The sequence below is a fragment of the Calidris pugnax genome, unplaced genomic scaffold (assembly GCF_001431845.1).
Source record: "Calidris pugnax isolate Ruff unplaced genomic scaffold, ASM143184v1 scaffold24, whole genome shotgun sequence".
NCBI lineage: Eukaryota > Metazoa > Chordata > Aves > Charadriiformes > Scolopacidae > Calidris > Calidris pugnax.
In genome coordinates, this window is record NW_015090922.1 from 34,639,430 (window position 1) to 34,653,373 (window position 13,944).

The following is a 13,944-nucleotide window of genomic DNA, read 5'->3' on the forward strand; positions in this document are numbered from 1 at the left end:
TAAAATATTTCTACAAAGCAGAAAAATAGGAATATAAGAACAATCAAAGAGAAAAATAAGGTGTTTTCCAATAAGTTATTAGTATGTTCTTCAATTCAAATTATTAAACAAGATCTGAAAAACCCACTCTAAAATTTCCATCTACTGGAAGAAGGAAAAGATTCGATTTCTTCCATTTAAAGAGCATCAATATGTCGCGAATTAAAATAAAGCAATCAGTTCAGTCGTATAAGTAGAACACCAAATCTTCCCCTCTTGCCCATAAATATATTCCTACTTTTCCTTGTTGTGCCACCTCCTAATTCAGTAAGCATGCCTGTTCAGTTATTGGTCTCTGAAGCCTCCAATGTCAGTTGTCATCATGGTGATTATGATGTGTTCTTCTGTCCTCTGGTATGAGACCACCAACTCACTTCATAAAAACTACTAAGATATTTTCAGGTGATAAAAACTTATGCTGTAGAATCAGTCCTATATTTAATAAGCCAGGCATGAAACAGATTTTCTCTTAATTGTTGGCTTAAAGCATTGCAGTCCTACAGTTGGGACTAATTTTCAGATATCCGATTTGTTGGGGGAAGTTAAAGACTTCATTTTTACATGAAAAAGGAAAAGAGCTAAACAGTTTTTTAAACAATACTGTGAACAATATAGACCAGCTTTTTAAAATGAATTGTTCTTTGAGTGCTTTTCCTCTTTGTGGTTTTAGGTTTTCAATAGTGTGCTTTGGCATTTGATCAAATATGTGTTGGACAAGAAGTCTGCCAAGAGCTGTAAACTTGCCTTCAGGTCCCTCACTTTGGATTTTAAAGACACTGATGTTTCTGAAGATGACACTGCATCTTCAGGTACTGTATTGGTATTGCTAATCACTTCATGTATATCTGCCTATTCTTAACTTTTCAGGAAGCCGGCTCTTCACGTATCATGTGTTTTCTTCCCTAAGTAAGCAAGGTACATTTCTTATGACATGCCTAAGCCTTCTACTGTTGACAGCACGTCAGAGACCTGTCTCAGAATAGAAATGATCCTTTTCTTTATTCCAGAATGTCTGTTCGTGTTCTGTTAATTTATAAAATTGTCCTTTGTCTTCTGTGACTGGCAATTGTCAGTATTGACAGACAAGAATCTACAGATGCTTGTTTTACCTGATGTGCTGCAAATCATGGCTCTCATTCTTGCCAGCTAAGTTGGCAAACATAGCCAGTAATAAAAAAAAAAATAATAGAATCATGATATTCAAGTCAATCTAGTCACTTCTGGAGCCTGCTTATAGGCAATTCACAGTTCTCTGGATATTATGAATGCTGTTCCTGATAATACAAATACTGAAATTCAATATAAGCCATTGATTAAATGCAGATCATCTTCCGACCCATTTAGATCTTAAAGTGCAGCTTCACTGAATGCTACTACTAAAGTCCTGTCCTTCCCCCCTTCCCATCCCAGAACATGTACCTCCACTATATGCAGCTGCAGAGATGCCAGGAGATGAGATCAGCTTGCTGATTTGACAGTAAACTATGCCAGGGAAAAAAAATAAAAAATTGTTCATTCAGCAAGCTAGTCTGACTCACCATACCACTATGTAATCTCTTTTTCTGCACCTATTACAAGGTTCTCATGTAACTGACATACAACCTGACACTACTAAGCTTCTTGCTTACCTGTTGGAAACCAAGTGCAGGTGGCAGTTGTGGTTTTCTTGAGGAAGCTGTCCGTTATTTCCGTTATTTGATGATTGATTAAGAAGTAACAAGAATAACACATGCTTACATGAACCAGGAGTAACTTTAGATGTAGTCTCACTTTTATGAATTATTAATTCAGGTTTGCTGTTAGGGTCTCCTTACTTGGTAGGCCACACTGTGTAGCTCTGTGTTCATATAAAAAGTAATATATTATAAAGTAAATAAAAGTTGTATAATTTGCCTTATATGTGGAATGTAGGCTCTGCAACAAAGGCCATTATTCTGAGCTAAAACACCTGCTGAAAATAGAACTCTTTTTCCTTTCCTTGAAAACAATGATTAAGGCATTTTACCACTGAATCATTTAATTATAAAATAGACAAGCTTGTAGATGGAACAAATTCATTTTCAAATATGATGAATAAATGGGAGAAGATAAGAGCCAGAGCCTTTCTGGAGATGCACACTGACAGGAGACATCTTAGAACACGTTGAATTCCAGTTGGATATTGGGAAAAAATTTTTCACTGTGAGGCTAGTAAAAAATTGGAAGAGATTCCTCGGCAAGGTTGTGGAGTCTCCATCCCTAGAGATACTAAAAAAACGGACTGGATGTTTGCTCAAGACCATGAGCCACCCGCTCTAAGTTGATCCTGGTTTGAATGTGGGATTGTATCACATAACCTTCAGTGGTCCTCTCCAGCCTACACTATTCTATTATTATATGCTTCTGTTTTATAAAATTGTGTGTGCCTTTCATATTGTTGAGTTCTAATTTGTTGTCTGTTGAAGAGGGCTTGTGTAACCTTTCAGAGTCACAAAGTATTAGAGAGGCTTTCTGGGGTTTGGAAATGAGACAATAATGAGGAATGATGGTTGGGAACACAGCCACATTTAACAATATTCAATAAAAGAGATTCGATTGAAATGTGTGATCTCCTGGCTGATGACAGCAATATTTTTTCTTAAGCTAGTTTGCTTGTCTGCAATTCTGTCTGCATTTTTCAAGCAGATTTCTCTTTTTTTCTCCTCCGTTTTGTTTGTTGGTACTTCCTTCTGCAGCCCTGTTTCCTTCCTGTCGTGCTGTCTCACTGCCCTGGTTCTCTATCTGTGCAGTTCCAAACTGGCCCCCTGGCACTGCCTCCTGGTAGTGCTGCTCCCCACAGCCCCCCCGCTAAATCCTGGCTCCCAGGATTCTTAATTCTAGGCAAGGATGCCTTCAAAGAGCTCATTACTAACCTGTCAGAACCTGCTAATATCTGTTCCACGCCAAACCTCCTTTGTAACAGAAAGTTACAGCCAGATAAATGAAGTCTCACTTTATCATATATCTAATACTTATTCCATGGCTTCTTAGCAAAGGATGAATACAATGTTTTCAACACCATTGGTGTCAAAATTATTGCTTAATAAAATTATCATGTTGAGAGACAGAAGCACTTAAGATCTTGTCAGGCTTTAATACATCAAATTCTGTTTGTTCATGTTTGGAAGGATATTTTGAAATTACACTAGGAGATTTGATTTTTAAAAATGCACTGTAATAGCTGTCCATAAAGAGAAGTAAGAATTCAATTATTTGATATTTGGAATTAGAATAGTACTTAGATTCTGACTTTGTGTCGCTACGTTTAATATTTTGTCTAGTTTTATCCTGATAAAAGCAAAATTTTAGGAGTGATATTTTTGTAATAAATGGAAGTTTTATGCAGAAACCACTCTGTTTCTCTAATAGAGCACTCTCATTATTTTGTGTTTTGGTTGGGGTTTTTTAACTTGATTGCAAGCAGCTTCAGGACTTCCAGATTTATTGATGTTGCTCATCCTCCTCCCTGTCTTTCAGAGAGTTGTGAGAAGAATTCCCTTAGTAGCTGGCAGAACCGAACACCCACTTCTGAAGAAGAAGCAGCAGCTCTTACACTTCAAGCCATCTGGAGAGGGACCTACGTTAGGAAAGTACTGAACAGCAGGAAACCAGGTGTGTCCTTTAAAAAGACCTTTTAGAAAATGTTTTGTATTTCACCTTGTTCAAATATTTACTGCAAAGATTTTGTTACTAATTAATATCTAATCAAAATGAACTGAAATGCAACAGCACATTAGAGTTGAATCTCTAAGAACACTGTTCAACCTAACCCCTCAATTAACACGTGGTACTAAAAAGTTGAGGAAAGACACCCCCCTTAAATTTTCATACATATGAGATCGGAATTTACATTAATGTATATTTAGCTCACAGCTAGGCTAAATGTTTTGAGTTTTTTTTTCTGGAAAGGTAAGGAAGTCCATACAAGAACCTAAGTATCATACTGGATAATCAGCAGAACACAGCATCAAAGGTTGATACTGTGCTCAAAAGATACTGTGCTGATACTGTGCCTCGCACTGATGCATATAAATAGAGGAATCTTACACAGCAGTTGAATACCTGTGTTACATTTCTTATTCTCTTATCTCAGCTGGAATATTATGTCCAAGTCCGCAGCCCAAGAAGAAAGATACGTAACATGGGTGTAGTTTTAAAGATCAGGATTAAAGAAGGGCCTTGTACTTGCAGGTTGTTACTTTTTGATTTCAGAAAGGGAAGATAAAGAATTCATTCAGTATAATCTGAAAGTACCCGTATGAGAAGAGGAATTTGATAGCAACAGGGTCTTTCGTTTGAGATCCAAAGTGTTGACAAGAAGGGCTTTCGTCTGAGATTGTAGGATTGTGACTTGAATCCAGACACACTCAAATTAGAAAAAGTGGCATTTATTTTTAGAAGATAACCAAGATTTGTGGTACACTACTGAAAGCTTAAAAATCAAACAAATGCTAATCAAATTCAAACAGGATTAATAGTCACTTATATGTGATGAAATAGCAATTAATATGTTAATAGGACTGTTGCAAAGAAAGTTAGATCACGGTGATTCCTTCTAGCCTCACAGTATATGAATGCCTGAGGATCTTGACAAAGAAAAGTGTTCCATTGTGAGATACACGTTCCCTCTTTAGTAAGTCACCCCCATTCTGCTGGAAGCTCCTTCTTGAATTAGCAATGCTGAGGTTCTTTCACCTATATATTTACCTGCACCAGATGCTCTCTTCAAGCTCTTTTGTACCTTCACCTTCTCACCAGTGAATCTGGTGCTGCCTCTCCCAAACTATCACTTGTAACCCTGTCTTCCTTAAGCTTTCCTACTAAGTAGTCTAGTGCCCTTCTATTTTTGTTTATGAAGTGCCATTTAATTTAGGAATTTCTGTAAACTTTCATGGGTATTATTTATTCCTACATATTAGAGAGCCAAGAAGATGTTCTTTTGAACATTTAGATTTTAGATTTTTGTCATCTGAGCACTATATGAGTATCCCAATTCTTTCCTTCTGTTGTCTATAATATCCTTCTTAACTTCATCTGATTTATCAATACTCTGTTGCTTTTAATTCTGTTATTTTCTTTACAGTGCTTTACTGTGGGGTTTTTTTCCTAGTCATACTATTCTTCTCCTCCTCTCCCTCATTATCTATTTTTTTTTTTCCTCTTACTTGTCATTACGGGAAAGTGTTATTTCATTTTTCCCCCTCCATTTCTGTCACTAATTGTTTATGCAATAAAAAAGGACTTCACCTACACTTTAGTCTTGAAAAGTTAGACAACAGGTCTAAACTAGTTGCCTAATCTTCACCTGTATTCTGTGGTTAGAAGAAAGACACCTTAATATGGCAACACATCCTGTCATCTCAGAGATATCAAACATGGGTGGGGTAAACTATACACTGGAGCTGCCGGATTCTTTTCATTTTAGTTACACAGATCACCTGGGCACATACATACCCCCTTTGTAGCATCTGCAGACAAAAGCTGCTGGGGGCTAAACAGCGTATTCTCTGAGGACAGAGATCACCTGATATCACTACAACATGTGACAGTGAAAAAACTGTAAATCGGAAAAATACTGATCACCTCATTTTTGTAGTTGTAGGAGTGCTGAAATGTACAAAGGTGATGGTGAAGGGAATTTACTCTGTCAAAGAAGAAATTCGTTTTCAGCTCAGTGAGACTTCTGTAAAATTCCAAATAAAAACTAGTGATTCATAAGAGAATTTACTTGTGTGAGTGGCTTTTTTCACAAGTATTTGGCAGGTGTATATTTAGAAAAAACAAAAGCTAGATGTTATATTTTCTAACTTATTTCATTATTTCCAGGTACTGAGGAGAACACTAGGGTCAAAGAAACCTTGGAAAAATTGTGGACTGCAATTGAGCTAAATTTTGAACAGTATGCTGTAATGCTCTTAAGGTAATCATGTAATAAACTATTTTATTTCAGCCAGTACTATAGAATTGCCATAAAATTCTGGTTCACAAAATAAATATGATAAGACCATTACTATTTTTACAATTACAAAACTCTTTTGGAAGGGATGATGTTTTTACTGAAGATATGTGATCCTTTATTCTATATACCCTACATATGTAAAGCTATAGCAAATCTAATTTTTAGCTATGTGTGTTACAGGTTTTTTCCTACAGCTTGAGACAGAATATTACCTTTCTCCTGTATTTATTTTTTTAATATTCTGTAGACTGTTCATAGGTTAATTCCCTCACTGCAAAAAAGATACTGAGATGCTGGAGCAGGTCCAGGGAAGGGCAACAAAGCTGGTGAGGCATCTAGAGCAGAAGTCTTATGAGGAATGGCTGAGGGAGCCGGGGTTGTTCAGTCTGGAGAAAAGGAGGCTGAGAGAAGGCCTCATCGCTCTCTACAACTACCGTAAAGGAGATTGTAGAGAGATGAGGCTTGGTCTCTTCTCCCAAGTAACAGGTGATAGGACAAGAGGAAATGTCCTCAAGTTGTTCCAGGGGAGGTTCATATTGGATATTAGGGAAAATTTCTTCACTGAAAGGGTTATCAAACATTGGAACAAGCTGCCTAGGGAAGTGGTTGAGTCACTATCCATGGAGGTATTTAAAAGACAGGTAGACATAGTGCTTAGCAATATGGTTTGTTGATGGTTTTTGTCAGTGTTAGGTTGACCATTGGACTCGATGATCTGAAGGTCCTTTGCAATCCAGACAACTCTATGATTCTATAAATTTGATACTGATTCCTTAGTTAAACAACTAACCTGTTGATTTAAAGAAGCATTTTCATTCATGCTATCTGTTAAGGAATTCTGGTTGACATTGGAAAGGAGTTAGCTATACTGTTTAATTGTACCACAGTTTATATCATCAGAGGATTTGTTTGCAGCACTTTCTTGAAGGAAAGTAGATGTATTTCTACATAGATGCTTTCCCTGGTATTTAATTATAGCTTTTGCAAAGATAGGTACTCTGATTTCAACAGTGTTCCTTAAGTCATTTGCAAACATGACACTCTTTGGGGATCACACCTTTTCATTAAGTGCTTCAAAAATCTCTCTGCAAGTATTCACACAACTGATCTAGCAGTAGCTCAGTTCTGCCATGGGTGAGGAGTGAGAACTGGCAGTAATTACTGGTTGTGGGTATAAATCCTCACTCCTTATAACCAGCAGTTTGAGGAACAGTCATATGGAGTATAATTTTATTTCACTTTTTAGAGTTTCTAATCCTGTAAAAGATTCATATGTTGATGGGATCAGGACTTTGCAACTGCAGCCTTGTACCAAATGTTAGACCGCAGTTTTAGATTTTCTAAATCTGATCTCTAAATCAGCAAAGATCAGATGCAGTTTTTAGTCTACATTCAGACTTAAAACTTACAGGACTGATTCTTAGGCCTTGTCCCAGGGGATACATTGGAGTGTTAAAATCATACTAATGGGATTTTGGTTTGTGTTTTTGGGTTTTTTTTAACAGCTGACATACTTGCATTTAATATGACAAGCCAGCACCTTGGGCAATAAATAATATGCAGGAATTTTGAAAGTTCTGCATTAGGATAAAAGTTTTCTCATTCTCTAACCCTACATTTGCTGGAGGCAAGAAGCAGTACCATTTTACAACATGAACACCAGTTTCAAATGCCCTAAAGCCTCTCAGTTTGTGCTAGGGTTGTCACCTGTTTCTCCTTATACATCCCATGTAAGCTCATCTATGTTTGTCCCTGCTATAATTTTCAATAACATAAAAAATTGAGATTTCTGAGGGGCTTTTTCGGTCTGTGGGTGTGCTGTCTCTCAGTGGTGGAAGGAACCTTTTCAAAGCTTCACAGACTGAGATCTCAAACTGTTCTGCTTTAAATTACTTTTGGCAATGTTTGCATCTACTATGTGACTCACAAATGTCAAGGTCAACTGATATCATTGCTGAAAACATGAATGTGGAGATTGTCTCAGTAATTACAGAATAACAAAACATCAGCCTAACATTGTCCATATTTTCTGGATAAAACTTTTGCTGTTGAACAGCTTGAACACCTTCATTTCTGACACAGAAAAGAAGACAGGTATCACCAAAAATGGGTGTTGTGAGGTTGCCTTGGGCAATCCCCATTATGTAAACAATTTAAACCAAACTTTGAATTAGAGTAATTAAAAGATAGCAAAAAAGATATATTGTTTACTTGCTGCAGAAAGTAGGTAGCTAAAGAATAATGCAAGACAGGGGGTGGTGAGGAGAAGGATGTCCTTTCCTTTATCTCTATGTAGGCATATTTTCACTCATAATCTCCAGAGAAAAATCACTGGAAGGAGTCAAAATATAGAGTGGGACTTATTATCTTTGTCTGGCCTTCATCCATCTACCTATTCACATAACAGTGAATTTTGTATGCTGGTCTTCACATTGCTTTGTCCAGAGGAACATTAATTTCTGATACTGCATATGGTAAATAAAAATCCATGGTGTCAGCTAGGTGCCAGTGAGGTTAGCTCTAATTTTGTAGAACTTCATAACACTTGAGAGCTTATTTGCCTTAAAAATAACTTCTGAATTTACAGTTTTATTTTCCTTCCTCTGTGAAAGGAATGTATTTAATCCCATTTTAAATTTTTGCTTTTACTCCTTGTTCCAAAATTTTTTAAAGGAAACAAAGGGTTTTCAAATCTCCTAATGATGCCACAGCTTTAAGATGACAGCTTAATAGAAAGAAATGGAAGATATGCTAACTGATATTTATAAAAAAAAAAAAAAGCAAAGTTTTGTAGAAGCCATAAGATTTTGGGAATATTAGAAGCAGTTGTTCTCATGGATAAGCTGACTGATACAAATATTTGTATGTAAGCATTGACCATTACAGGCCATTAGGCCTAAACGAGTAGATCCCTAACTTTTTTTTTTTTGAGAGTGAACAGCTACTAGAGAAAAATTAGTGACACATTTTATACCATTCTTTTACACTCATGCATGAAGCGGTGTTCTTCATGATAAGCATAAATTAAAAATATATTTGCCTTCTCGGTTAGATTTAAGTATTTGCCTTGTTTTCTGCTTTCCAGAGAAATGTTTAATAGAAACTGTAAGTCAATTGAAAAGTTTCCTTGCTATGAAGATGAATGGTGTAAGATGTCTTTCGCTGACTATGCTGTAACATACGCTGATCAGCCACCAAATGTGTGGTTTGTGGTTTTTAGGTGAGTTTTATACAGCCCTATATAACTCTTGTGGAGAAGTAGTATTGTTGCACTATGATTTTTCATTAACCTGCTTTAAAAACATAATTTTCCATATGTCTACTTTCCTTAAATTCTAATTTATACCTTTACTCCATGTTACATAAATAATTTTATTTGTGAAAATAATTTTAATATAATTTGAATTCTCTTTTTTTTTTTTCTTAGAGAAATATTCACTGTTCCAGAAGACATGCTTATAGTGCCAAAGGTGTATACCACTATCCCTTGCAGTAGACTTCATGTCATTGATAATGACACACTGAAGGAAATGCCACATGTCTTTTTCAAAGTGACACCTCACATTTATCCAAAAAATAAGGTAAATGCAAAGAGTGGTTATGAAAAATATAATTTAAAAGAAAATAACAATTGCCCATATTCTGTGGACGGACACTTTCATCTAGGTCATAATGTTCTTTTTAGAAGCTCCTCCTTGTTTATTAACGGTTTGAACAGAGACTGTCACTGATCTGCTTCTGTCCTAAACCTTTAACAGTGAAGGCATAGCCCTAATTTCCTTCGATATTTTTTTACTATCTCTAAATGGAGGAATATCATCCCATGCCGCTGTGCTGTGCTAATCAATGGCAATATGGCTGCTATTGATTCTATCCATCTGACAGAACAACCTTCAAGAGTCAGAATGAGGTTTGAATAGCCTTTTTTTGTTATACTTATATTAATTAAATTAACATGCAACTTCAGGTGCTGATGATAATTGCCGCATCGATACCAAATACAGCTTTAGATATGCTCCCTCTCAAAGCCTGTGTAAGTTACCTCGGAAGCATTAGTGTAAATTGCTTCTGAAAAATAACTAGATCAGTAAATAGTTATCACAACTTCCCCTCCTCCTCCCCCTGCCTTTTTATCTTCAAGCTAAAGAAGACAATTAGTTCAGTCTTTCCTTGCAAGTTTCATGTTCTACGTTTTACTCTCTCCTCTGAACTCTTTCAAATTGCTGCTGTTTTTTTTTTTCTTGCTTATGATGCACAACCCTAAGCGCAGTGAACTTTACACCAAAGATTAACTTGTGGCCATACAAATAATGAGTAAGGAACAATTAGTTAATGTGTTTTGTGGGTTTTACTTCTGCTTAAATAGCCAACTCTGATGTTTGCCTATTTTGCAACAACATTGTTGACTCCTGTACTTCTGTAACCCAAGGTGCTTTCCTGAAGAACTGAATCTTGTAATTTATTATTCTTGACTAAATGCAGTGTCTTTCACTACCGATTTTAATGCTTTTTTTTTTCAGACCGTTTCCCTATTTTAAAATAATGTTGAATTATTTTTTATCTTCCTCTAAAGTTAAAATCCTTCTTTGTGTATCAGCTAATTAAACAGAAATGTTCTCCATTTCAGCATCCACATTACTAATATAAATATTGAATAGAATCAGGTTCAGGTTAGATCTTTGAAATCTCACTGATTGCATCCTACTTTTCAAAAAGGAGCCATGAACGTGCTCTCTGAATGTGATTGTCCAACAGCCACCCTGGTTTCTTCATTATGACAGCATTTCTTTAGGTTTAGAAGAATGATCAGAGGTACAATGTCAGGTGTCCTTTGTTCCCATAGTGTGCTTTCCTATGCAGGGAAGCTTGATTGGTGTGATAGCAGTTGGGTTTTGCAGTCGCTTTGCCACATTGCGGGAGTTGCAAGAAGTTAATTTTATTAGTTATTTCATTATGTTTTCAGCCACTATAGTTATGCTGACTGATAATTTTCTAGATCTAAAAAAAATGCAGCATTGCAGTTCTATAGTCTTCCAGTGCCTTATGTGTCCTCCATCAGTTATCAAACATAATTTTGAAGTTCTGTTTTAACCTGTTATTGAATTATCCTTCAAACAGTTCACAAGTTAATCAGGCTGAACTAATCTAAAACTTTATCTATATAATTTACTACTTCTTTTCCTGTGCTGGCCTGCCTCTTTAATATTACCCCTATATCTTCACATGCTGACCTTTTAGTGAAGACTGGTTCCCATTTTTGCCTTCTCAGTCTCACCTGTCTTTAAGAAGGAATTGATGTCAGTCTAACACTGCAGGAGTAGTTTTCTTGTCTTTCTTTTGTAACATTCAATTTCATCAGACTTTTTTTTTTTTTTTGCACTAGAATGAACTTGACTTATCTAGTGTTTACAGTAAATATTAGCTGAATGTGACAGATAAGGACTGCTACTGCTGGAGGAATATGCTTAAAAAAGAAGGGTTGCAAGACAAGCTCTTCAAGCTCTCAAAACTAATTCGGAATCCTTAGAGATGGGCTGTGGATCCCACCAGACAGAAAAAAATCAGTTTGGAATCCAACAATGGCAAGTGGCAGGATGCAAAAAAGAAATCTTAGTGGTGAACACTACTTACTGCTTTTCAGAAAAGTGATGAGTTGTGGAAAGAACAATCACGACTTCAGATTTATTTCAGGTCTCTTCTCAGCATTTATTCTGCTTAGCAGGGTACAACTGCCTACTTCTGTCTTGTAAGGTCAGCTTCTCATTTCCTTGATTTTACTAATTCTTTTTCAGGCCTCCTCCCATTTAACATAACTTTCTTGAATAAAGATGTCCAAAACTGTACACAATATTCCAAACCAGATCTTACCAACATTTTGTGCAGTGCAGTGATTTTAATATTAAAAATGCTTGTTTTGCTATGTGCTACCCCACCTTGTACGTTCCATAATATGCTTTTTTATGGGCACAGCACCGTGGCCTCAGTGATTCTATCATTAACTAATGAAAATGGCCATTCTTATTTTTTTTCCTGTCCTTCCTTATTGAAGAAGTCTCCACTTCAATCAGTCATTTTTGTTATTATCCTCTAAACTCATGACTTACATTTTAAAATATTAAACATGGTTAATATCAGTAAAGAGTGATTTTGGCTTAAGAGTATTAAAACAGAATTGTGTGGGTATGCTGTACTTTTCGACTTGTTCTTACTACATTTCTTAATCACTGCTACCAACTTTCTCGGTAAAAATATGACTTTATACTGCACAATTGAGCTTGTTTTATATTTGTAAATGATTCATTAATGTTTCAGTGGGCCCACAAAAACCATTGAAAGCTCTATTGATGTTTTGACAAGACATTATGCAAATATTATGAAACACAGAAGACAGTGGTATCATTTTAATCTCTTACCTTTCTTTTTAACAGTATTTTGTAAAAAATAGTCAATGATGTAATAAATCAAGCAAGAAATTATACAGTATGTCTGAATTCCTAACTGTCAATATTAATACAGAAAAAGTCCAATCTTTTTTTTCCTTTTTAAATAAATCTACTAGTTAGTTGTTGTTCTTCAAAACTACAAATCAGCAATTTACGACACAGCTAAAAAGAAATCCTATCAACAGATATTGTTGTTCTGCTGCTGAGACATTCCTGGAATGCATTATAGCTCATTTCAGAATGACTGACAATAAGGACAAAATCTGCACACTAGCAATAATGTCTGTCTTCTTTCTGCAGACATTACAATCTAGATAGAAATTGGCTGCTTGCTTTGCAATATTTAGGTTTTTTTTTTTCTGCATTAAATGTTCTTCTTCAGTGGTAATGTTTTCTACAGATGGATGGAGTTGGGTTTGGTTTTTAATTCTACTCTATCATTCACAAGTCTTTTTTAACAGATTGTAGAAAAGGATAAAGAGAAACATTTCTCAGGCCTCATCTGACCAACGAAGATAAGAGGTTAAGAAATCATGACTAACAGCATATTTAGTCTAGAAAATAGAAGTGTATTTAAGCAAGGACACTGATCAGTTATTTTCTTGACCAGTCATAGAAGTACATAAGGAAATCATCTTATTTTACAAAAAAAATAGTTTAGGTGGTATATTAGAAAACAACCCTTTCTGATTCTAGAGATAGTGAACTTTAACAAGATATGTAAGTAGGTAATAAAACTTCTCAAAAGTTTCTTAGAAAAACACATAAGTCTTATGGTGTTGGCTAGATCTATTTGCTTATTTCTCAATAAAAATTTCTGATGGTTACTCTGTATTCCTACTAGCCACAAAATTCAGTAACTGTGCTTTCTACTTGCTTATAGTATTCAGGGAGTGCCCACTCAAACAATTTTTTAATCTTAAGTCTAGATTTTCTGCATGTTTATATTGTATAACCTTTCTTTATAAATAGGTATACAACTGAAAGTGTTTTTCTCATGTGCACCATGGTGTCAGATAGCACTTGAATATCTGGCTGTCATGAAATTTTAATGATTGAAATAGCAAGTTGGTATGGATAGTTTGGAGAATTTGAAGAAGGTACTTAATCCTGAGTTCCTCTGTTACATTGCAGTTGGCCATTGCACTCATTTTCCTTTTTCCAGCCCCTGTCTTTCAAATACTGGTATTCATATGTCTTCTTTTTTCAAATACAAAATAAATTCTAATTTTGAAACCTTTTGAGTTATGTTCTGTTTTCTCATATTCCTCTCCTCAGAATTCCTAAAGAGCAGATAAAGCTGCAATAGGATTATTAATTGTGTTGCATTTTTAAGTAATTTTGTATTTGATTTTTCTAATACTAGAAGTATTTTTTTCTTAAATCAACATTTTAATAAAAGTAAGATTAATATCCTGACATTTAATGTTATACTTGAAATGATGTTATTAAAAGTAGGGGCAATATTAGTTTAACCTCAGATTT

General features: G+C 35.4%; 1 protein-coding gene across 1 annotated transcript in view; it reads left to right on the plus strand.

Moving 5' to 3' along the window:
* The window catches only part of ADGB (androglobin), a 100,875-nt gene that overhangs the window by 54,685 nt on the left and 32,246 nt on the right, over window positions 1-13,944 (plus strand). Inside the window, exons 21-25 of the mRNA XM_014950504.1 lie at window positions 710-848; window positions 3,535-3,669; window positions 5,884-5,977; window positions 9,102-9,236; window positions 9,444-9,597. Of these exons, the coding sequence (XP_014805990.1) occupies window positions 710-848; window positions 3,535-3,669; window positions 5,884-5,977; window positions 9,102-9,236; window positions 9,444-9,597 (657 nt within the window). The remainder of the gene's footprint in view (window positions 1-709; window positions 849-3,534; window positions 3,670-5,883; window positions 5,978-9,101; window positions 9,237-9,443; window positions 9,598-13,944) is intronic.